The 26,005-nt window shown below is 32.2% G+C and overlaps 2 protein-coding genes and 1 long non-coding RNA gene across 7 annotated transcripts; 1 reads left to right on the top strand and 2 right to left on the bottom strand.

The window, feature by feature from the left end:
- Positions 1 to 716: 716 nt before the first annotated feature.
- On the top strand, positions 717 to 10,308 carry LOC100799246 (probable basic-leucine zipper transcription factor H). 5 transcript variants are annotated; one of them, XM_041007964.1, is made up of 13 exons: positions 717 to 912; positions 1,035 to 1,135; positions 3,300 to 3,320; positions 4,625 to 4,714; positions 6,744 to 6,844; positions 6,966 to 7,011; positions 7,499 to 7,629; positions 8,491 to 8,614; positions 8,736 to 8,789; positions 8,897 to 8,968; positions 9,477 to 9,604; positions 9,702 to 9,781; positions 10,004 to 10,308. In XM_041007964.1, exons 3-13 carry the CDS (start codon positions 3,309 to 3,311, stop codon positions 10,036 to 10,038), a joined length of 873 nt encoding a protein of 290 aa, XP_040863898.1. In that variant the 5' UTR covers positions 717 to 912; positions 1,035 to 1,135; positions 3,300 to 3,308; the 3' UTR covers positions 10,039 to 10,308. The 5 variants fall into 5 exon arrangements, with proteins under 5 accessions (XP_040863898.1, XP_040863897.1, XP_025980893.1 ...); XM_041007963.1 differs by having other exon boundaries at positions 1,035 to 1,107; XM_026125108.2 differs by having other exon boundaries at positions 1,035 to 1,107; positions 7,502 to 7,629.
- A 2,781-nt stretch (positions 10,309 to 13,089) lies between these two features.
- LOC121173291 (uncharacterized) lies at positions 13,090 to 16,569 on the bottom strand. Its single transcript, XR_005887787.1, has 2 exons — positions 13,793 to 16,569; positions 13,090 to 13,668 (listed from the first exon to the last, which is right to left on the bottom strand). It is a non-coding gene; the product is annotated as an uncharacterized lncRNA (long non-coding RNA).
- Positions 16,570 to 16,596: 27 nt separating this feature from the next.
- Positions 16,597 to 18,336, bottom strand: LOC100306341 (zinc finger CCCH domain-containing protein 15 homolog). Its single transcript, XM_003542500.5, has 2 exons — positions 18,112 to 18,336; positions 16,597 to 17,027 (listed from the first exon to the last, which is right to left on the bottom strand). Exons 1-2 carry the CDS (start codon positions 18,208 to 18,210, stop codon positions 16,893 to 16,895), a joined length of 234 nt encoding a protein of 77 aa, XP_003542548.1. The 5' UTR covers positions 18,211 to 18,336; the 3' UTR covers positions 16,597 to 16,892.
- Between the last annotated feature and the right edge of the window lie 7,669 nt (positions 18,337 to 26,005).

A 26,005-nucleotide genomic window follows, 5' to 3' on the forward strand; every position in this document is an offset into this window, starting at 1 on the left:
ATAGGGGATTGACTTTTCATAGATGTTACCTCTCTTTTGTAGAAACAACCTCATGATGAGAATTTGCTCTCGGAAAAAAATGCTGAATACAGATAAGAATCAACGTTACTCATAATTTTTGTGAAAAATCAAGCGTTAATGTTTGACTTAATTAATGACGACTCTGACGTATACATGATAAATTTATTAAGTTTATTAACAAAAACCAATATTGTGTTGATAAGAATGAAAAACTTTATATTTAATTCATAGTGAGACAAATTATAGTGGGACATATAAGAGAGGATATATAGTGTCACTTTGTCCCTTTGTAGCTCTCTTAAATACTAAACACCAAAATTAAATATGAATAAGTTACTACAAATAAATAAGTATATTGTCTTTTTCATCTTTTGAATGCATTGTATATTGAATGTTTTCAAATTACAATAACTTCATATTATAAAAAAAATATTAAATAAAAAGGTAACATTTAAGAATATTTTCTTTTATTTTGTAATTCCTTACTAAATGAGTTTTAAACACTAATCAACACCAATCTTTTAATATTTAAAAAATATATATAAACAAAGGAAAAAGTAATTCACTCTTGTTAATTTTTTCCTATTTAACCAAGGGAAAAGTAGTAAAAATTATGAGATGTCATGAGAACATCAAGGTTAGGCATAGTTTTTTTTTTTTGTGTAAGTTAGCTCCATATATAACTTTTGAATAAAGATTTCCTCTAGAAATGACTTTTGAATAAGCTAATAAGAGATCGATTACGCGCATCATCGCAGAATCGATTGTCTTGGAAGGAATTAGCTAACTAGCCTAGCTGACAAGGCATGGCATGAATGGCGGGATGCTAACTCGATTCGCCCTTGCCTCTACGGGATCAACTACTACTTATATAAATATAAAGCACCAAAGGTAAGCAGTTCCCAGTCGAAAAAAGCTATTCTTCTTAGCAGTTAAACAAGTGAATGGAATGATTTTTCCCCCGAGGGTGACTGAACTACCTGGATCCTAATCTCTTGAACTCGTTCTGGCAGCTAGTTTAATGGCACCGGCATCTCATCTAGTCTAGATCGATTCCCTAAGAGCTTCTTCTCTAGCAGTCGTAGGGTAAGCCCTTTTGTCAGCCATTGAGCAAGTGAGTTCTTTTTTAGCCAGTTCGAAAAAAGTGCCTTCTAGAGGAAATCTTTATCTTCTTTGTCTTCTTAAGTAATAATCTTTGTTATTTTAACTCTGCAACTTCATAAGAAAATCAACATATTGAAAGGTTTCCCTTCATCCAATACTTTAAGTTGTATTGACATGTAGCTCCTCTTATCAGGTATTACTTTTGCATTTATAGTATTTATAGATTGAAATTCTATATTCGTTGTTTTTCCTTCGACCTTATTAGTTTCCATTACAATAGACAAACATTTCAGTTTTGATTTATTTTGTGTGAGGGGATCTATTTGTGTCCATACCAAAATCCTTTACTAACATATATACTCTAGTCTAATTCTTTTTCCCTATCATCAATTTTTATGTCACTGCATCTTCATAATAATTAAATGTGTTAGAATGTATTGTAAGAGGAACCATAGATAACACAAATTTATATACAAATAACACTCTTATCAAACAGAAGATTATATTTCAAAAAAACATGTTTATATTTAGTGTTTCTCAAACTAATTTCTTTTAAATATAGTATTTGTGAAAAACTAAAAAAGTGAGAGAAAAAATTAATTCATTATAGACAATTATATTTAAATAGAAATGAAAAAAAGAAAAATATGATATAATTTCCATTAAATTCTATAAATTTTTAATATTTATTATTGATGAAAGAAGGAAGAGACATAGGAACTCGTTAGCTCTTTTATATATATATATATATATATATATATATATATATATATATATATATATATATATATATATAAAGAGTGTGTTTGATTTTTTTAAAAAAATTTGTTTTAATTTAAAAAACAAAGAAAATAGACACACATCAATCTCATGTCTCATCACATGATGGACTCCTAAACCTTTGAGTTTGGCCCACAAAATAAAATACGAAAATAATAATGAGAGCATTTCTTGTTGTTTCTGTTTTTTAGTTTTTAAAACATTTATTTTGGAAAATATTTTTTATTATTTTCAAAACATTTTTTGAACATAATTTTCAAAAGTCAATATAAAACTCAATATTAAATGCTGAGATTTAATATCTTTCATAACATACTCATACATGTCACTTTTTTTTAGTACCTACCTCGACATCAATCCTATGTAATTAGTTTTTCTAAATTCTCTCTACTTTTTTCTCTCTCTCATTTTTTGCCAATAGCTTGTTTATTTTCTGTCTTTTTTTTTTGTTTTTTTGGATTGGAGAGGCCGCACAACAAGAGACGATCTTTTTGAGTTAGTACTAACATTGAATTGAACTGTATAATATCATTGCACAACACATATAATCTCTCTTCTTTTAAAATTATGTTTATTAAGAAAATTTTGAAATATAAATTTCTTTTAAAATGAAACAAACACACGGGAATGCATCACACTAACGTCAAATGATTATTTAATTTTCTTTTTATTTATCTTTTTTCCTCTTTTTCCCGATTTATCCAATCCTTTCTTGTCTCTCCTTACTCTTCCATTGCCCTTTCATCTTCCTCTTGCTAATTTCTAATCCCTCCCACCACCGCTTCTGATTTGGAACAACCTGATCAAAATCAAATTTGGAACAAAATACATAGAATCTAGGATTACAAAAATAATCTAGAGTGAGCACGTTGTGAAAAAGAAGAGGTGTGAGAGAAAAAATTGGGAAAGAAAAATAAAAAATATCAGTCAATGATATAAATATAAATAAATCTAACGGTGTAAAATTTCCCACACACAATGCAAGAGTCTAGTACTAACGCACAGGTTACAATCAATCCCGCCACACAATAATTCGTATGTTTTGTGTAACATTTTTTTTTACTGAATAACAGTATTGTTTAATTTAAGATATGTTTAAGCATTTGTTAAATTCAAAACTCTAGTATTTACCCTAAAAAATTATTAACGAGACTCAAACAAAATATTTCATTTTTGTTTGCTGAGTGTTGGTTAAATCCAATGGTTTTACTTTTAATCAAAAAATTGGATCATATCCACAAGTCTAAACTAATTTACTTTTGTAAGATCCAATCAGTATTCATTTTTGTTGACATTAGTTGAAAAAATTTAGAAATTCCTTCAAGTCTCATATATATGTATGAAACAACTCCACGGTCTTCCACGGTTGACGATCTATATTTTGTGTTCTTCAGGTATTTCCTATGGATAATCTGGTAAGAGTTTCCTCACTCTTTTTAATATGGTCTGCATGTTTAAATTATATATGTATAATGTATTTATATATGTTTTATTGGTTTTTAGTAAAAAAAATTGTACATATATTAGAATGTTGTTGTTGCAACTTTTCCTCAAGTACGGTAAGTATGTGTTGTAATGGATCATCACTACAGGTCTTGATTTTCAATAGTCAAGTATCATAGAAAATAATTATTTTGGAAGAATTTACGTTAAATTTTCAAAAATTAAATTTTATTAGCAACGGATTGTTGGCTAATGTTTAATTTTAAAAAGCAGGGGAATGGAAGGATAAGAGAGAGATTTCAATATGTAGAGGGAAAAGATAAATAATATACTAAAGTTATTATGGATGTGTCCCCTTGTATTAGAATTTCTTTTAAATTTCAGCTTACCCAATTTTCAATTCCTTTTTCTTTAGCAATGAAAATTAACTAGTCAAGGTTGATTCAAAAAAAGTAAATAAAGGAGTCCAGGAAAATCTCTTGAGCATTATATATACCAATATACATAGCAATAGAAGATATGATAATAAAATGGTTTGATTTTGATATACTGTTAGTATAAAAATTATGTTTACACTATTAACTAGATACAAATGGCCTTAAATGTGACTTTTAAAAACAGTTATTATAAATAAAACTAAATAATTTTCAATTATATAATAATAAATGATTAAATGATAATGAAATAAACATTTACTTTACATTTTTAATATAGTATAAATCATTTTTACACTATGTAAGGAATATATGATTGTTTTTTTGTAATTATCTAAAATGATAAAAAAATTAATATTTTTAAAAGTTCTAAGACATAAAGTTATTAGTTTTAATTCTAGTTAACTTACAAAATTTTAACCATTAGTAATTATGTCTTAGTATAAAGATAGTTATTTCATCGGCATTTCCTTATACATCTTGTTTTAATGTGGTTGTAGTTAGAGACTTCAATCACATTTGTACTTTGGAAAAATCTAAATAGATGCAATTAAAATTGTGATCATAATTTAGTTATGGAAAATTTAAAAGTCATTTAAAATCATGCATGGTATAAGTATTTGTATCTCACATCATCATTACTTAATAACAGTAAGCCTATTTTAAATAATTTTAAGAAATTAAGTCTAATGATTTTTTAAAGATTAAAATCAAGTGAAGCTATATTTATAGGAAATCAAAACTTTTTTTTATACTTTTTATAATAATGTGATACAATTATTATCCTCAAATTCCCTTTCCTTCGAATCTAAACCTAAGTGTATGCCTTTTATTTGAATCAGTTCAAATCAATCAGCAATGAAACTCTTGATTCCCAATATGCGGAGGAAAATGTAGTTGCATTACCTACTCCTCTCTCTACAGAGAACCAGGTAAGCTTTTATTCATTCTTGTAATACAACCCTTTAAATATATGTGTGTGCGGTGTGTGTGTGTTTTGCACCAAATTATGATTTCTATAACTTAAAAATTATCATGATAATGTATTTTCTAATTGATTGACTAGTAAAAGAATTAAAGTCTAGTGGACTTCTTACTAACATGAATATATCCAGAGTATGTGAGTTGTGCAAATATCCTCATTATATTGTGATGATAACCATTTCTTGGAAGATAACTGATGTGATTAATTGAGTTGTTTGTTTTTTATAATGTAACTAAAGCATTATGCACATTGCACAAAGAATTACATAACGTAATAAAGTGGGATATTGGCTCCCAAACTTAGATATTTGACCTCTAGCCAGACTTGGGTGTGGAAGGGTTTTAATGATTGATTTCGTTGAAGCTTCCATCATTTTCTTAACGATGCAATTGTTTGTTAGGGTTTTTCATCACTTATTAAGCAAATATAATGTACATGTTTTTCCTTTTATAATAATGTGCAGTTTCAAAACTCATTGGGATTAGTAGATATAGGAAACAACCAAGCTCTAATTAACTCTTCTATCTATTGAAACCTGGTGGTTCTATTTCTTATTTGGATGACCTTGCTAGTAACTAAACTCTTCACCTCTAATCCACAAGAGTTGGTTTAATAGTAGGAATTTAGGTATTTTATCTGATATTCTAAATTATTCTAACGTTATTATTGTCATTGTACACACACAAAAAAATATTCACCTCTAACAATTAATGAAACACATAATATAAAACTATTCTAACATTATTACTTAGCCATTTGCATGTCCTGATAAATATTGATCACATGTCTTCATTAATGTGCATTTATCACACATAATATAAATTTGAATGCATGTAGATGTGTTTCCATTTTTATATCACGTATATGCATGTCATTTGCTTACTTTGTAGAATTAAATAGGTTGAACAAAAGGTTTTTGAAATCAAACTTATAATCAATAGGAAATATATATTCTCATTAGATGTTGGGGTTCATGATGGATATGTAAGGGTTGTGGTACTACAGAGGAAAGTACAAGAAATTTGTCTTTGGAATGTCATTTCTTTCTATGGTCTGGTGAGAGTGCTTGGTCTATTTGGTTGCCTCCAAATGCTCAAATTTTTCACAACTAGAAAGACATTCATCAAATTGTGGAAACGGTTAAATTACAATCTTGGCAATGGATTAATGCTAGATATGGATTGAATTGTTCTCATTCGAGTTGTTTTTTAAATCCCAAATTAAAACATGTTTGGAATATAGTAAGTGAAGAATAAGAAGTATGGTTGGGCAGAAGTAAATATAGATGTAAGGTGTGATTGCATGTATATTTCTACAAGCTAGCTTGAGCATTTCTACACTAGCATATAGTGGATCGGTATCTCGTGCTAATCACAACAAGCTATGTGTGAATGATTAGGATGCCTTTTTCATGCAATTAGTAACATAGGAGTTTAGATATGGTGCAATGCACATAGATGTAGTTATGTTTCTTTCATACATATAATGTGTGTTTACATACATAGTTAGGGTTGTGAATTGGAATTGTTATGTTGGTTGTCACATGGATGCAAAGGAGTTTGGTTTAGGAGAAGGAATTCTTGTACAGGTACTAATGTTCACCGAGTGGCCTTCTTAGGTGGGTGCTACATAAGATTATTGACAACAACATTGTAACTCTTGCCATTTCCTATACAACATGTAAGAGGTCCTGTTTATTATTTTTAAGCATTGGGGGGTTTTGTTTTGTGGTTAGTTTTACCTTTTTGTGGATGGCTTATACTAGTTGATTGGGATAGATGATTTGTATCATATTATTTGTATCCCCTTAGCATATAAAAAAGATACATGTGTGCACAAACAATGTAATGCGTATACATGATTAGAGTAAATCTTGGCCATACACATACATGGAGGAATCAAGATTATTTTACTTAAATTAAATCTTAATATTTTTTTTCTTTTATTTAATATATAGCTTTGTTCATATTTGTTAGGTGGGATTAATATCAGGAGAAACCAGATCACAAATTCAACAGCAAGATTTAGCCACACACTATGATCCATTTATTAATCAACTTCTAAACAATCCACCTATGTAAGTTTTCTTGTGTCATTGTATGAACTAGTTTTTGTACATGTACGATACATGTGTTATCCTTTCTCATTTATTGTAACTTACGTATAATATATGTTCTACATTTCTTTGTTGTACATAGGTTTCAAGGTTTGGCTATATCAAATGAAAACCAATCAAGTAGTCAGGTATTGGATCTAAATATCACCGGAAACAATACTTTTGAGTGACATTAGCCACCAATCGTCTATCCATTTGTCTTCAATTCAAATATTTCCAATTACTACAATTATTTAAAATATTTTTCTACAAATAGTGATGTCATTTGAAAAACGGTTATTACAAAACATAACAATAAAGATTAATTGATTTTTTATTTCGTTTAAAAGCCTTTCTAGAAAACAATGAAAATGGGTTTAACAAAAGTGGCAATGCAAAACTTAGATGGTAGATTTATGAAACTTGTTGAATTAAGAAGTTTTAAAACACACAATTCTCAACCCAGAAAATCTCTTATGTTAACCAAAGTGATATCAACTTTGTTATTTCACTAATATTTTAATGATATCTTATCTATAATTTTTTAAAAGTTTCAATCATTTTGGACTTAACACCATTATTGTATTATTCTTTGTTAACCACGTTGGTATTCTAATATTCATTGTAATTCATAAGCAGGCAGAGGAAAGAGCAAGAATTGACATAAGAAAAGCAAATACACAAATCATGGCTAGTGAAAGATCTATGTTACCACCTCTTCAATATGATTGTATCAATAACTCTCATGAGGCACGAAACTCTAGGTGGTATGTGGTGTCTAATTTAGTATCTTTACGCATGTCAGTAATAATTGTGTGTTCTTTATGATGATAATGACATTTACTTTCCACATAAAATTTTTTATCCATCCTTGACTCAAATTTTATTGAGGTGGATCAAGTAAATCATTTATTATCTCATTGTATGTTTATAGATATGACACGATGTAAGAATTTTCTTTCTAGATATCTTGGATCAACTGAATTCTTAAATCATATTAGAATTAAGGTTTAGATCAAACTCAACTCTGCAAACCAACTTATAAGATTAGGATTGTTCGAATCTTATAAACACTTTGATCACATATAGTCGATGTAAGATTAAACACACATCTTTGAGACTAAAATTAAAGCAGCCTTGGAATAGTCTTCAACTAAACCAAGTTAGAAGTGATGACTGCAATTAAAACAAATTTTCGATAGGATATTTTAGTTTCACAATGTTTTAACATATTTATGTGAGACATGTTAGTTTTGATATATTCTAAGTGGAATTTGTACTTAATGGGGAGAACAAAGGATCATTTAGAATGTAAGGATTAATATAGTTCTAGTGGGATGATATGTGTAACTACGCCGGAACAACCATTAAGCATAAGGACACATAAATAGCCCCAGAAAATTCAAACAGAGAGAAATAGTTCCTGAATCTTCATCTACAAGGTAAGCAATAGTTCCAATGAGATAAATTCTGAGTACATGAGTTTTAATTCCTTATAACGTGTTCTACCCCTTTTCTATTTCCTCAACTATTTCCTTATAACTCCGACAAAAATATCATAACTAGGGTTGATATTGTAGAATGCTAAGCTTGAGACTTCATGTTCTTATTTATTTAATCGTGTATAGGGCATCTCCAAATTTAATTCTCAACACTGGCAACCAGAGTTCCACACCAATGGTTTCTTCAGCTGGTTCATCTAATGTTATCATTCCTATGCAAAATCTGAGACAAAACTTACAAATTGGAAGGGTAAATTCAAAATCAATTTTATCTTTTTTTTAAGCCTTTGATGATGGCATATAGTGATCAATGTTAAAATTTCGATTCTGGGGTTCTAACACACGACACATGGATTATGGAACTTGAAAAGGAGCTGAGTAGAGAAGAACCAAATGAAACAGCAAGGAATTTCATACTCATAGAGGTAAATCCCATATTCATATATCTACAAAGACTTAGGGACATTTTGTTTTGAATATTACTTAGATTAGAAAATAGAAATAAAAATTATAAGGGCAACTTGCATTGCAGGGACAAGTAGAACGACTATGGGATAATCAACGATTTGAAATTGGAGAAGGTTCATCCTCTAAGCGCCAAAGGGTACCTAATTTTATTGTTCATGTATTTACGAGTGGTACCGTATGATGACAAGGAGTGATCATCATGCAACAAAGTTTTTTTGAAAAAAAAATATGATAACCAAATTAAGTGGTTGGCTATTCTCTAAACATAAATAATTTCTATCTCGAAATATTTATATATTTCTTTAATATTGTTAGCGTTTAATTTATATGTAATAATGTTATAAAAGTTTTTATTATCAATCAATTCGAAATTATATTAGTTTGATTATCCTAATAAATATTTTCAAATTCCATCCTTGCATCTTTTGACTTATATTACTTCATTTTCCTATTGTTAAGATTGTTTGTTAGATGTTGTGAATTAGTTAAGGGTGGTCGGTTGATTAATAAGTTAATTAGTTGATTAGTTACTAAAAATTTTATACATAAAACATTTGGTTATTTTTTTCTTCCCATTTGCTATTCTCTTTTTGGGCTTAACCTTGAATATAAACGGATGATGGATTTGGTTTTCTATTTTGCAGACAAATGCACCTGCAAGGCGAGGACCTAACACAGGCCTTGCACTCCAGCTACCAAACAATGCACCTGAAAATCAAGGGGTGCAGAATCAGAACAACAATAACCCTGAAAATCATGTGGAAATTAGGAGGTTTAATTTTATTCTCCAATCTTGTGATTCTCAGCTTCTCTTTCTTACAATATCTCTTGTGATTTTAACTGTCATTTCATGTTCTTGTGTCTTTCAGTAATTCTCTCTATGATCCAGTATTTGAGACTCTTGGCCTAGCTCCTGACCCTCACATTAGATTGTTTGAAGCACAGAACGGTAATTACAATCAATTTCGATACTTTCTTTGAATACTACCATGAGTATCACACTTCTCTTCTTCATTTTTGCTGTTAATAACATGCAGAAATTCATGATAGTTCATTCATTTTTTATTGTGAGATATTGAAGAAAAATTACAATATTACTTGCAAACATTATATTCATTTTGAGCCAAAAAGCTACAAATTTTTTACAAGAATCATGTTATTCTTAATGCAGGTCAAGCGGAAAGAGGGTATTACATGTTTAAATGACAAGTGTCTGGGATTCTCATGTCCACTCCTGTTGGAGTCTTTATCGTTGTTCAATCAAATTCTCAAACAAGGGATTATTTCTATGTTTAATTTCAGTTAACATTAAGTGAGCATTTGAGACATATTTTACCGATTTCTTTCCCGTAGAGACATAAAACTGCATAGTCTTTGTGGTGTTTTACTCATTTCAGCATTATTATTTGTATGGATTACCATAGTATCCCATTTTAAGTTACATGGGTTTGGTTTATAAAAATACATCATCTTTAGACCAAGAAATTTTGGCTTATATTATTTCAGTTATTTATTGATAATATATATATACTAGTTAACGACTAAAGTTATGTTTTGATAACTTCTCAATAATTATGTAAAAGTAAAGAAAATAATTTTATATTATCATCTAATCACAAATTATCTTGATATGACTTTAAAATTAGATATCATAAAAGTCAACAAACTTATCTGCATAATAAGTTGTGATTGAATAACGGAATAATATATTTTACACTATCAATATATAACTTATTTCCTTATTGAATTTTTCCCATAATTATTCATAGAATCTTATATTTCTACATAAGTTAATTTAAAAATAAAACATAGGAGAAACTCAGTTTATTTTTTTCCCTTACAATTGTTTAGTGAGAAGTTTTATCTAAAAGGTCCTACATAACTTTTTTTAGCACATATTTTGAATATTAATTATATAATAGAAGAAACATGTGATGCGTAGAGTTATTATATGCGAATAACTGTTATGTTTTTAACTATTTTCCAAAAAAAGTTGAAAAACATTGTTAGCAAACATAAAACTATTGATTATTTTCAAGTACTTGAAATCCATTTATGAATTTGAAATTGTTTAGTATTAACACATTCTAATTGCTTAACGAGTTGTATTGGTCCAATATTTTATAATCCCTTTTCTCTTAAAGCGACTATAAATCTATAGACTATTAGTAAAAAAAAAATTCTTACTTGAATATAGTTATAACATTTCATTCATAATCAAATATTCAACCTAAGGTAATACATGATTGAAAGTATAGAGGCTAGGTAAAGATGGAGCTACCCTAGCAAGAGTATGAGCAACTCCATTGACTTACCTCTTAGCAAAAACATACATCAAATGTAAAATTAAAGGCCACAAACAATCTGCACTTTGTACTAAAACACCCAATTCTGAAATGTCACACACATTTACTGTCTATCTCAAACACAACCCATTTATAGCCATAAGAAGCCACGAATTCTAGAGCTTGAAACAAGCCCCACGCCTCACCTTCAGGCACATGCATACATGGGTTCCTCCACATCATTCTTGCAACAACTAACCTTCCTCCAGCATCACACAAGCGCATACCATACCTACTCCAGTGCAGTTTTGAGGTTGGAAAAAACCGGTATCAACATTACACTTCAGAAAACCTTCAGATGGTGGTGTCCACTGCTTCTCCATGTGACTCGAAGAGGGAACTTGAGCCTTACTCTCCCTATCCTGAACACGGTTCTAATCTTGAAAGAATTCTTTTAGCAATTGATAAAAAAAAAAAAAAAATTCCATTAGCAATTGTGGTGTTCTTATGTCCCATTATTCACAAACTGGTACTGTCCCATTATTCACTAACAAGGATTGGCTCTCAAGATAGTATTTTCAGCTTGATTTGGAATGCAGAGTCCCTGCGAAGGCAATTACTTTGGTTTGGAGATTATTGTTGGGAAGACTACCGACTAAGGACAATCTTCAAAAAAGAAATGTTATGCTAGACCCCTCCAATTTAAGATGTTCTTTTTGCAATCATGTGAATGAATCTTTGCTTCATTTTCTTCAGTTGTAAAGTTGTCCACAATACATGGAAACAATACATGGTTGGACATTGCAATGGTCCTTCATGAAGACCTACATATCAACCTTCGGCAGCATTCAACGTTGCAGCTATCAAAGCTCCAAGGTGAAAGATGGTTGGTGGTGTGGCTCGTGAACATGTGGCGCATCTGGTATTGGCACAAGCAGTGCGTGTTTGTTGGTAGTGTATCATTTGATTCTAAAGACATGCATGATGTATTAGCTACTTCTCCATTTATTCATGGCCAGGTCACACATTTGGCTTTATTTGTACATATGCTGCAAGCACTTGCTCATGGTTTAAACTTCTAGTTTCGAAAATGAACTTGTTAATAAAATTATTTACTTGCATGAAAAGTAGCATAGTTGAAGAAGCTGATCATCTTCGCTGAATCGTATCATTCTAGCTCTACCATTGTCCGGGAAGGGTATTCAAGTGTCAAGATGCAATCTATAGCCAATAATGGAATAATAGCATCTTGGTTTGATAGTGCTTATTTTCTAGACGTTCTCATCACTACAAGCATGCCTTTTAAATATTTGATTCTCTTTTTTTTTTCTTTAGTCACAAGCATCTTGCTCAAAGTATTCTATCGAATTTTAAAATTTAAACAAAGGGGAAATGTTGCAAGGAAAATAAAAGAATACATCTAAATTACCCACAACCTCCTTAACTAAAGTTTCATTATTTGTAAAATTGTGTAAATAATATACACACTATTGTTAAAGTAGTTTAAAAATTGTGATTGTCATTAAATTATGTGGCCAGAAAAATAAATCAGTATACTGCTGTAGTGCTGATTGATGTTATATGTTCAATTAACAATGCCAAAAACTGAATGAGACATTATACTTATGTCAATTAGGGGAATACATTATTAGAACATTGCAATTGGATCCAACAATATACAACTAAATCTTGGGTTTTAAATAATCACCTTGAAATCGGTAGACACTACTCACTACAAACCTATCAAGGGTGAAAAACAAAGAATGCATAGTATACATAATTGAAGCCTCAAGGCATAGTTGTCAATACTGGCGTAGCGGAGTGACCGACTCCAAAAGTGGGATAGCGGACGACAGGATGACCGTAATTTTAATATTTTTTTATATATGTTAAATAATTAATAATATATATATATATATATATATATATATATATATATATATATATATATATAAGTTTAAAAACAAAAAAATAACTCAAAACATAGTTACTTAAACAAAAGTTACAAAACATAAAGCAAAAAGTCAAGCAAATAAAGGGCTTAAAGCCTTAATCCCTCTAAGCTAAAGCCTAGAGTAACTATAATAATAGACAAATGAAAGTTTCTTAATACTAAATTACTAAACAAAATCAGAATTTTCATCCTCTTCAAGATCCAAGTCATTATCTTCTTGAAATCCATCACTCTCACTAGCATTAAAATTGTACTCTTCTCTCTCATCTCCATTCTCTTCTTCCACTTCCACCACTTTTTTTTCCTTTTTCATTTGTAGGTGCAGGTGCAGTTGCTGCTTTGTTTATCTGTGTTTGACTCCTTGTGTTTTTTAAAGGTTTACCAGCCCCAATTGCCTCAACAACATCAAACCAATTCAAATCATCATCATTATCAAAAACCCAATAACCACTCATTGCTATCATCAATATCATTTAAAGCAATAGGATCAATCACATCATGACACTCAAAGCGATCTAGAAGAGCTTGGTTATACTTAACATAAACCAAGTCTTGAAGCTTTTGGTGCTCAAGCCTACTTCTCTTCTTTGAGTGAATCTATAATAATTTAAAAAACATGAATGTTAGTTACTTAGTTTCAATTTCAGCTTCTAATGTTTCATAATCAAATTAAAAATGTTCACTTTCATATAATACTTAATAGATTAAGTGATTAACTTACATGCTCAAAGGTACTCCAGTTACGCTTACATCTCGATGTGCTACAAGTCAAACTTAGAACTTTAATGACAATGGTTTGCAAGTGTGGTGTTTTCCCTCCATACAATTTTCACCACTCAGCTGTAAAATGCAATTCATATGCATTAGCATTTACACAGATTATTAATTAATCATTCAAATTTATAAGTGAACTTTCCCACTTACTAGGCGATATTTCAGTCCTTGCTTTCATTGCTACAGTCATACCAAACCTCTCTCCAGCCCTTTTATACACTAGCAATTGTATGTGAACTTCAACTACAAAATTATCATCTTCACTAAGCCTATCAATACATTTGTAGAGGTCATCCACCACTTCATTATCATTGTCAATGTTTGGATTGGTGTAAAAGAACTTCGGATTTAAATAATAACCCGCTGCATGCAAAGGGTGGTGAAGTTGGCAATCCCATCGTTTATCAATGATTGCAAGGATATCCTTATATTTTCCTCCATTGCTTCATAAACGAAACTCATCGCGAAGTTTTTTTTTTTCATTATCCACCAACCTCAACACACTTACAAAAGGCTAGGGCCTTTAAAGTGTAGACAGTATCATTCCAAAATGATGGCATAAGAACAACATTTGTTACTTTTTCCCTTTGGGCTCTTTAGCTGCCTTAGACTTCAACCATTCATCCGAAGTAAACATCCTTCTAAGATTGGCCTTTTGCTTATGCAATCTTTGCAAAGTTAAGAAAGTGATAGCAAATCTTGTAACACTGTGTCTCACCAATTCAGTTTTTTTTTTTTTGTGAATTTTCTCATGGTGTTCAAAGCCAATGTATAATTGTAAATGTAACCTACAAGCTTGATGCCTCTTTGTATAACCCTTTTTACTTTTGGGATCTTTTCAATATCTTCTAGTATCAAGTCAAGACAATGTGCAGCACATGGAGTCCAAAATATTTTTGGTCTCATCACTTGTAAAATTTTACCTAAAAAGACCAAAATCAATAAACCTGTAGGAGTAGTGTAACAATTAAAAGTTATAACTAAAATAAAAAACTTCATTAAGCATGATTGAATTTTCACCTATCAACACATAATTACTCCCATTGTCCATCACCACTTGAATAACATTCTTTTCTCCAATCTCCCCAACAAAGCTATCCAAAAGCTCAAAGATCTTCTGACCAGTCTTCATGTATTTAGAAGCATCCACAGTCCTCACAAACTGTGTTCCCAATGAACAATTTGCCAAAAAAATTAATCAAAGTTCTATTCTTCCTATCCGTCCAACCATCTGACATAATTGAACATCCATATTTGATTCGCTCCTCCTCATGGCCCATCAATAAGCCCTTTGTGTATTCCAACTCTTTTTTAAGGAGTGGAACTCTCAATTCATGATAGCTTGGAGGCTTTAAATGAGGACCATAGGTTCCAATCGCCTAAATCATCAACTTGAAACTTTTTGATTTAGCAACATTGAATGTTATTCCATTCCTAAAAAAGAAACGAGCAATGTACTGAACCGCCCTGTCTCTTGATGCCTTGTTATAAGACTCATTTACACTTGTTTGTCTCATGATTTTTCCCAATTTGATACTTTCTTCAGATTGTTTGGAGAACAAAAAATCAAGAGGGCCTTTTTTATTTGTAGTCCTCTTCTTGGAAGCAATTGAGGAAGCTTCATTTGATGTTGGAGGCCTTTTTCCACTTTTAAGTCTTGCAATCTCTTGGATCCCATCTTCCTCTCCGTCGTCTTCTTCTTGCATTGCCTCCGTGTATGCTGCAGTTTCAGTTATTTTCTTCTTATAAGCATAAATCATTTCTAATTTAACATCCTTCGATACTTTCTTACAAGAATCCACATCTTCTTTTATTTGAAGTTGATGTCTTCTGGCTCTAGAAATTCCTCCAATAGACGTTTTTTGGCAAAAATCACATGTCACACTCTTCTTGTTATTTTTATCCTTTAAGTTGTTCCAATTCCAAAAGACATCTACCTTATCACCCGTAGGCTTGAACATTCCAGTTGAAGACCCATCTAAATTGGTATTCTTTTGTTGATCAGAGGATGCCATGGTTTTGCTTTTGCTAGGCAATAAGCAGTAAGCACAAATTATTCAAAACCAGAAGTCCTTAACTAGGGTCGCCAGAACAGAAGTCGTCGCTAGAACGGAACAGAGTTGGAACGAAGGATGCAGGCGTCGCAAATGTGCAGAACAGCAACAGCGCTAGGGTTGAAGATGATGGAGCCCCGATCGTGAGAGTCTTCGCAGAAGCTTATAGGAAAAATTCAAAAAACCTAAAATACCCTCACTTACCCTCATTAAGTGAGGGTATTTTCGAAAATTCCAGTGCTTCGAAGTAGCGGCACGAATAGGGGCCGCTCCGCTCCGCCGCTATTGACTACATAGCCTCAAGGTAAGGAATACTGCTTCAACAACAGGGTAAAAATGTGTAAGGGATCTTGGTTGAACAATTATGACAATTCAACCAACAATGTCACTCTCACACTAGTAACTTTAAACTTGATGCATACATCTACCCTATCTTGTCCTGAAGTATTGATCACTTGGTCATCAAGTAGAGGCACATGAAGGTCTTTATATCTCTAACAGTTTTTACTTACAAAATCAATCAAGAAATCGTCATGTGGACAGAACTATATATTCACCAATAATTCATAGCATACACACCAAAAGGTACATAGCAGGTAGCTAGGTACCTTTGTACTAATGAATCTGCCGAAAACCTCTCCAGCATAGCTAAAGAGCAATGCAATAAAAATTTGTAATGTTAATACCAGAGAAGATATTTCAACTGCCCACCTATATGAAAATACTTAATCTCAAGAGAATAAATTCGTCATTACATGGACAACAACTTGTAATTTTCCAGCAGCTCATAATTCACAAAGTTCTTAACATGAAACAGATCCACCCTTGTGACATCCAGAAACAATCTTTTCATTGTTTCCTTTCCTTTGCAAAAGGTACAAACTTTAAATTTCAAAAATATCTTGCTACAGAGAAGATTTTGACCCGAAATATAAGTTTTCAAAGCATGACCATAAAGAGTTTTTATGAATTATGAGCCAATGAAAAGAAACCTCAATAACGTGAATTATCAAACACCCATGGCTCATGTAAAAACAGTTCTCGGCCATTCATTTGGACAGTTCCTGCTGCAATATCTTCAGCACGCTTCCTGGATACTTCAGCTTTTCTGGCTGATACTGCAGCGTCCTGAAAAAAAGGAGTACACATACTATCAATTTAGTGACTATATCAGATTAAATTGATAATTCCCTGCACTAGAATAAAGTTTCTCAAAAAATTTGCATAAAAGTGCTTCAATCTGCTTGACTGAAACCTTCATCTGAGAAGCTCAACAAATTGCTTGCAATATTATTCCTATTTATAGATAACTAGGCCATCCAATTAATCAAACTCTGATTTCAAGTTTCCACTTTTCAACCAACGTGAAGAAATTATTTGCAGTCAAGTAACTTCACTTTAAAAAATTGCATATAAATAAATCCACCCAGCCTCTCACATGATAAAAAGTTATAGAAAAAATTAAACAGTAGAAGCATGAAGCCCTATTGTTTATTCCTTATTGAATACAGACATACTCTTGGTTCTTTGTCTTTCCATTTTCTTCTCATAGGTAATTATCAAATGTAAACACGCGCTGCAGAAAACATTATCTCATTTGCATCCTTCTTCTCTTAAGGGAGACAAGGAGCTACTTGAACTAAAATTAATAGCATCTAACCATGGTTTTAAATTGCAGTTGGCAACTGCAATTGTGGCCGCAACAGCCACAACATTAAAGTTTTTCAAGTCACCGCAATTGCACCCGCATTTTTCCACAATTTCCCGCAACGTAAAGGTTTTCTAACTCACCGCAACCGCAATTTAAAACCATGCATCTAACCAATCTAGGTAGCCATCATGAACACCAATATGTTCAATTAGAGTAGCTAAACCAATTTTACATTCTTAGCGTTCAAACAACAATAAAAGTAAATTATAAGATGAAAAAATAACATATAAGATGAAAGTCTTTTTTTTGTCAATTCTAAACTTCATTACAATCATAATTTTGAATAATCTCTTTTTAAAAAAACAAAAATTACATAACCAACTCATCAAATTGTTAGAGAAAAAAATTCATAAAATTCGGAATCGCAATATCAAGTAACAACCTATCTATGATGTAAAGGAATACAAAATAGAAGAAAACAGAATTCGAAAATCAGCAAACAGGGAAAGAAAGAAAAACCCTAATCATGGAATTGGGAAAGTGGGAGATAATAAAAGAGACCTTGTGGCGTTTCCATGAGAGGAACTGTTCCTGTGAGAGAGCAGCCTTTGGCCTCTCTTGTGCTGGCTTTTCCTGTGATGATTCAGTTTCAGCTCCCATCGTTTTTCGTTATTACCGAACAAAGCACACCAGATACTTTAGGGAAGGGTAAACGACGAACCCCTGCAACTACAGGGCCTCTCAACGATGTTGTGTGGTTGAACCTTTTTGTTACGCAACTTTTCCATTTCAGTCCTTCTATCTAGTAAGTTTTTTTTATTATTGTTTTTAACCGTTGTGCTTTTTTTAATTTTGATCGAAGTAGTTTTTTTCTTCACATTTAGTTTAGAATAGGAGTGTTGCTAGATGCACCCATGAATGGTAGATCAACTTGATCGATCCGTAAGAGTAAAAAATAATAATTTATTAAAGTTATTTATTTTATAATATAATTTATAAAGATATTTATTTCATTAATTATAATATAATTAAATATATTTATATATTTTATTAATTATAATATATTTATAAATATTGATTTATTATAAATAATTAATTTTTTAATATATTTTTTTAGAATAAATTGATTTAGAAGATAATATTAAAATACTTACTCGGTCTTATTATAATTATTGTTCAAGGTTATTTTATACATATTAATAAAAATCAATAAATACATAAAAGATAATAATAATTTTATAAAATTATTATTATCATCATTAATTTATTTTTTATTTTTATAATTGATCATATCATTAATATTATAAAGAATATAAAAAAATAATTAGTATTATATTAAAAATTAAAATACTAACTACTTTATAATACATTTTTTTACATGATCATTAGTATAAGTGGGAAAATAGTAATTGTAAGAGAATTTAAAAATATTAGTATGTTATATAAAATAAGGATCTTAGACAACGAATTATGTCCATTTTTTGTTTAATTTTTTTTTTGTACGAAAATATTAATTTATTTTTTTGTATGACCTCTACTCATGATGTCCATTTTTTGTTTAATTTATTTTTTTCCACACCCTTTTCAACTTCTTTATTTCAATTATATTTAAAATTATATTTCAAATTTTTATTTAATAGTTGGTAAACTAAGTTAACTAGAGCATTTATAATAATTTACATATACTATAACTAAGTTAACTACACCATTTTAATAACACACGTGTATATAGACACAAATGGAATACACAATCAATGGAAATAAATAAAATTAACATTACTAATGAAAATAAATAAAACCAACAATACTCATGAAATGGGTTCATGTACAATATCTGTATGTACATGGAATATCAGTATAAAATATGTATATAAACTACACCTGATCCGTGCGTCGCCTGCGTCTAGACCTAACATATACTAGATGGTCCTGTGTCACACTCCTGGCCAACCTGAGGCATTCTTCGATCACCTCATGTGTCGATGAGCCAGGCGTGACCACCCCTAGACTCAGATGGCACTCCAACCTCTCAGCAATGTCATCACAAACTTCCTGTTACATACAAAACAAACTGATTACACAAATTATTATGCAAATATTGAGGTAAATGACGTAAATTATTAATATTACTTACCACTGCATGTCTAGGCTCCTCCGCAGATGTCGACGATGCTCCTGGCTCTGACACGTGAGGGATATCCGTCTGCGGGGCCTAAGGAACGACTCGGGGCTACGGGGCGTGACCATGAGGCAAAGGATCTAATGCGTGGCCTGGTGTCATGAAAGGATGGGAGATGCGAAAGAACCAGTCCATGTAGTCACTAGAACAGTGGCCTGGCACAACGCACACCTCACCTACTGGAATGATATGATCCTCGTAGTGCATCCACCTGTCGTGTATATCATCATACGAGACCCATGAATCGACAGGAGGAGTAGGAATGGTCTACGTGTAGCCAAACTGCCGCACGACCCTCTCTGGTCGGTAATAAACAGCAACAAGCCCCCAACGCAAGAGACCGGAATAGCATGATCTGACATGGAAGTCCCGGACCTCCCGGTGCTCCCCATAAGGGATCCAACAGATATCCGGAATCCGGAGTCGATCCAGGCGCTCCCTGTACGTCGGCATACGAATGTTCTTCACGGTCTTCTTGGTCGCAATCCACCTACACGCACGCGGAGAATCCTCGACGTACTCCTGATCAGCAGTGGAGTCCGCGACCGATGGAAAGTGCTCGTAAATCCAGCACTACAGATGTAACATCAAAATTATAAACATTAATAATGAAAGTGTAACAAATTTAAGTTGAACATTGTTGAGGCTAAACGAATGAAAAACATATTTGTTACCTGCAGCAGTGTGATGTAACCGCCAAGCTATCGGTTGTGGCTCATAGATACATCGTTCAGCTGGTCGTACATATGCACCAAAGCAGTCACTCCCCAGGCGTACCTCTCCGTCATACTGAGGTTACGAACGGCCTCCAAGTAGACAACATGGACATTGGTTGCACTCTTGTTAGCAAACAGAGTGCAACCCAAAAGATGAAGAAGATATGCGCGAGCCACAGCTGTCCAATGACCTGTCTAGCATCGGCGCTCATATATATCACGTACCCATTGCAGGCGTACGTATGGTCCACGACACTGGGCTGTCTCAACCCTTGCAAACTCTGCAGAGACCATCAATAAGTCCACCAGCATCTGAACCGCATCGTCCACGTGCAAGGGCTCAAACACGTGTAAGTCACCAATCACGGGAAGATGAAGAAGCGAGGAGACGTCGTCCAATGTGATGGTGAGCTCTCCCACCGGGAGATGGAAACTAGATGTCTCCCGGTGCCACCGCTCAACAAACGCGGACAAAAGTCCCCGACGCCAGTGTCTACCGAACACGCGATCAGAGGACTTAGTCCTGTACCAGCAACAAGTCCCTCAATGGTAGGGACAGGCCTGCCTAAATTGTGGACCTTCCTCCCATGAGAGGATAGTTTCAATTCAAGACGCTCCTGAATTGAGGTATAAAGGAACACAAAATTCGTTAAAATCATCATTTAAAGGAAAACTAATTTCAATCATAAAGTATAATTTACAAGTAACTAAAAATAAATAGTATAAATACCTCTCCCGTCCATACGCTGCAAGCAACGTGATCCGCATACTGGGTCAACACAGATGGGTCGCTCGGACCACCCGGAAATCTCTCATGCTCATCCTCAATAGCCTCTGCGCCTGTGTCCGCAGGAATGTTTGCCACAATGTCCTCTACAGCAGCTGATGCCTCCATCGGGTCATCCTGAACATCTGGCTCATCGTGCGCCGCAGTCACAGCGACTCGTTGCCTCCGTGTAGATGCAGTAGGCCGTCGACGCTGCGGAGCATCATCGAAATCATCACGATCTCCTCTGCCCACACCTCTGTCAGTAACCTGGCCTAAGGCACGACCTAATCCTCGAGTCCTAACCATGATCTGCAAATGAGTGACGCAAATTCAATCACCGATTTCATTCACTCAAATTTCATTGGTCTAACGCAAATTTCATTGACTGAAAGTCGTGCAAGCTATCAAGCTTTCATTGATTGTAGGACATGTATGTCAAGAAAGGCTACATATGTTAGGCTTTTATCGGGTTAGTGTTCATTTAGTACACTATATGATTGAATGGAAATTGATTATAGATCCTAATATTATTGATATTAGATAAACAAAGCCAAAGAAAGAAGAAATCAATCTTCTTGAAATGGAAGCAACTCCTCATCTTTTGGCAAATAGAAGCCTCACTTATGTGGACTGGTCAAGCTTTATGCTTATTCATTTGGTTCAACCTATAATTTTTGGAGCAACTAGATAAAGAATTATCGATCAACATTCAAAACAGAAGAAAACTTCTCATAGATTATCCCAATAAAAAAGCAAAATCCCTTTCTTTGGCTCTCAAGTGACAAAGGTCATAAGCTTGTTCATGTCTTCATGGGCTTGAGGCACAAGTCTCAATTAACTAATTCTGAGTGTCTCACATAAATCTATCATGCCCATTTTCCAACCTATAATTTTTGGATAAAGAATGACCAATTGACTAGCAAAAATGAATAAAAAGAAGGTAATTTCTCATAAGTTATCCCAATAAAGAAGCAAAACATTCTTCTTCAACTAGTATCTCCTTTAGTAAGTTCCCAATGAGGTCAAATGAATAAGAATTTGAGCAAAATGACCAAACATCTGATTATGTGTAGCTTCATCCAAGGATATAGGACTACCCATAGCCCCAACAATCTTAAATAACATTTTAGGGTGCCAATACTTTTATGGGAGATCATGGAATCTTACCCAACATTAGGCATGTGTCTATTTTTGCTTATTAGGATTGAAGTTAGGTGTCCATGGTATTAAACAAAGAAGACCTAGGCACACATTCCTTGCACCCACTACCCAAACACTACAAAGATTCTCTGGAGAAGTGAAACTAAACTCATAGAAACTCCTTCCCAATGAAATCATCTGTCATTGCCCAAGGGGCTTTCAATGTTTAGTTAATTGTGCACACAAATCATGCACCTTGATTGGTTGATCATCCTTGCCTATAATAAGGCATCCACGTAGTAGGGAGTCACCTTTATGGAAAGGGAGTCACCTTTGACACAAGCACATGGAAGTTGGCTTATAGGGATATCAATCATATTGGTCATAACTTAGTTAAAGGAAGTACATGGAAGTTGGCTTATATGAAGCACATGGAAGTTGGCCTATAGGGATATCAATCATATTGGTCATAACTTAGTTAAAGGAAGTACATGGAAGTTGGCTTATATGGAAGCACATGGAAGTTGGCTTATAGGGATATCAATCATATTGGTCATAACTTAGTTAAAGGAATGAATTTGTATGCAATTACATAAAAGGAAATTACATATTCGCATTAAATCAAATAAAGTATTTAGCAAATAATAAGCATACATTTATGGCAATTTGTATGAAACAGTAGATATTCATGACACTATTTATCAAATATTTAGCATACATTCAGAGGTATCAAATAATATTTGGCAATTTTTCAATTAAAATCAAACTGTGAGTTTTACGGATCAGGTGATCCGTAAGCATCTTCCGAGTCAACTTGATCCGGAAAATGTTTACGGATCACTTGATCCGTAAAGCTCATAGCGACTTTTCGACAGCGATTTCTACCATCGCCGGCAACACTGGACCAAAAAAGGTAAGGTTCACGGTGCTTACCTCGACGGTGGACACTAACCTCCTCAATGACAGCGTTGCTCTTCGCGGAAGCTTCCTCGCAGCACCACCGGAACAATGGCGGCAACCTCCTCAACGAAGAAGAAGAAGAGGCACAAAGAAGGGCTCTAACGTGAAGAAGAAGACGCGCAAAGAATGAAGAAGAAGCAGTTGATCCGAAAGAAGAAGAAGCAGAAGCGAAAACGCGGGGAGAGAGAGTCCAGGTTTTTTTAAAAAAAATTAGTGAGGGGCATTATGGCCTTTTCACAACAATTGCTGGGTGCACCTAGCAGCCCCCTTAGAATAGTTGTCAAAACAGGCTAGTTCGGCCCATGTGGGCTGGCCCGCAACGGGTTGAACTAATAGTGGGCTAGCCCAGTTCGGCCCACTTTTGTGTGGGCTAACAAAATATCAGCCCGGCCCAGCCCACCACAGGTTGGTGGGTTATGCGGACTGGCCCACTTTTCTGTCTTTTTTTTTATAAAAAAAATTATTCCAAACAACTTAAAATAAAATCCAATATAAAAATCAAACTAAATCAAATCCAAACATTTAATATTAAAGTGATTGAAGTCTTCAAAATAAACATTCAACATTAAGATAATTGAAATTTAAATGTCATCAAAAATAAACTTATAAACTATTGAAATTAAACATTAGAGTCATGGACTCTGAAATCCAGAACAACTTCCTCTTCTTTCTCAAAATCACCATTAATTTCATCTACAAAGACAAAAAAAATAAACAATATCATTAATAAGTCAAATAAATAAAACAGCACACCAATAACAAACTAAAAATTATGGAAAAAGAAATGTAAATTACCAATATCTTCAAAACCATTTATCCAATTTTGATATTCAACATTAAGATAATTGAAATTTAAATGTCATAAAAAATAAACTTATAAACTATTGAAATTAAACATTAGAGTCATGGACTGTGAAATCCAGACCAACTTCCTCTTCTTTCTCAACATCACCATTAATTTCATCTACAAAGACAAAAAAAAATAAACAATATCATTAATAAGTCAAATAAATAAAACAGCACACCAATAACAAACTAAAAATTATGTAAAAGAAATATAAATTACCAATATCTTCAAAACCATTTATCTAATTTTGGGTTAAAATGAGTGCTAGAACATTGGAAGGAAGAAGACTAGCACGATACTTGTTTAGCACACGAGCATCAATGCTAAATGCAATTCACTAGCAACAGTTGTTATATGAATGCTTAACACCTCACATGCCAATCTACAAAGATTTGGATAACGTTCTTGGTAGTCCTTCCAATAACTCAAAATATTCAACTTAGGAAAAAACTTTGGCTCAAGCGGTGTCTTAGCCAAATAGAGATCTAATTTAGACTTGTCAATGATATTAACATTTTAGCTCACATAATTGATATATTCCTATGACAATATAAGAGAAAAATTAAAATAAATAAATTGAATCATAAAACAATTAAATAATTAAACAAAAGAAAAGACTAACAAATTAACAATGGCTAATTCAATTGTGCTTTGCTATTGTTTGGCTTTGTTCTACTACTGAATGTGAATTACCAATTGGATTGTTAGTTACAAAATAAAAATTTAATTTCTTAACAATTATAAATTTATAATAATAATAAAATAAAATAATATATTATTTAAATTTGGTGGATTGACGGGCTGACCCACCAACCCACGGGTTGAGTCCATCTAACTTACGGGCTAAGTGGGTCGGGCTGAAAAGTTGTCATTGCCAATTTTTTTTAAAAAAATTGAGCCCGGTCCACCTCTAGCCCGCAGTGGGCCGGGCTGGCCCATGGGCTGGAACCCATTTTGATGGCTCTAGTTTAGACTAGGTAAGTTTATGTTTTTTTTTTCAATTTTAGACTTTAAAAATAGTCTTAAATTACATGAATTAAAAATGAAAAAATTTAAATCTTGAAGAGACTAAAAATAAAAAAATAAAAAAAACACAAACTTACATTAATTAAATGAATAAAAAAATTATAAAAAACAAAATTTAAATAAGATCGAGCTAGTATATTAGAATGAAGAAAAAAAATTAAAGGAACAAAATTAAAAAAAAATACAAATATACAAGTTACAAGAACTAGATTCATTCCAAGACAAAATAGAAAACACATTAATAGTCAATCCCTTAAAAGATAAAGGAGTAATACCGTAATATGCTTTTATTTATTGTTAAACTAGTATTTTTATAATTAGGTTTTGATAATTAAAAATAAACAAATAATTTAATTAAGATACATTGATTTTCATAATAGCATTCAATTATATATTGTGATATATGTCCTACTATTGATTTTTATAATTATTTACAAATTATGATTTTAACATGATTTTTATCTTTTTAATGATCTCTTTTAGTTAGAACATTAATTAAATTTTATGATTTTCATGTAAGTGAATTTAATTTAACAAGTTTCACATTTTCAAATAAGGGTAAATAAAAAATGGATTCAACAAGGTGCGTCCAAAATAAAAAACATTCAACATTTCATACAAATAACTCTAACTAAAATTTAAGAATTAAAAGACTAAAATAAATCTTTTAAAAGATAAAAGAAGAAAATAATTTTTTAAAAAGAAAAAGAACTAGAAATATATTTTAACCTTTTTAGTATCAAAATTTAAGAGTTTAATTTCTCTTGTTATTATAAATATTTCTCATTATATGCTTTTTAAGATAAATATTATAAAAG

This window comes from Glycine max, chromosome 13, assembly GCF_000004515.6.
Source record: "Glycine max cultivar Williams 82 chromosome 13, Glycine_max_v4.0, whole genome shotgun sequence".
Taxonomy (NCBI): domain Eukaryota; kingdom Viridiplantae; phylum Streptophyta; class Magnoliopsida; order Fabales; family Fabaceae; genus Glycine; species Glycine max.

Excerpts from the sequence above, each read along its gene's own strand:
- LOC100799246 (XM_041007964.1), top strand. Across the intron at positions 9,605-9,701 it reads AATCATGTGGAAATTAGGAG|TAATTCTCTCTATGATCCAG; the intron begins GTTTAATTTTAT and ends TGTGTCTTTCAG. Across the intron at positions 9,782-10,003 it reads ATTGTTTGAAGCACAGAACG|GTCAAGCGGAAAGAGGGTAT; the intron begins GTAATTACAATC and ends TTCTTAATGCAG.
- LOC100306341 (XM_003542500.5), bottom strand. The coding sequence starts at position 18,210 with ATGGGAGCTGAAACTGAATCATCACAGGAAAAGCCAGCACAAGAGAGG. Across the intron at positions 17,028-18,111 it reads TCTCATGGAAACGCCACAAG|GACGCTGCAGTATCAGCCAG; the intron begins GTCTCTTTTATT and ends CCTTTTTTTCAG.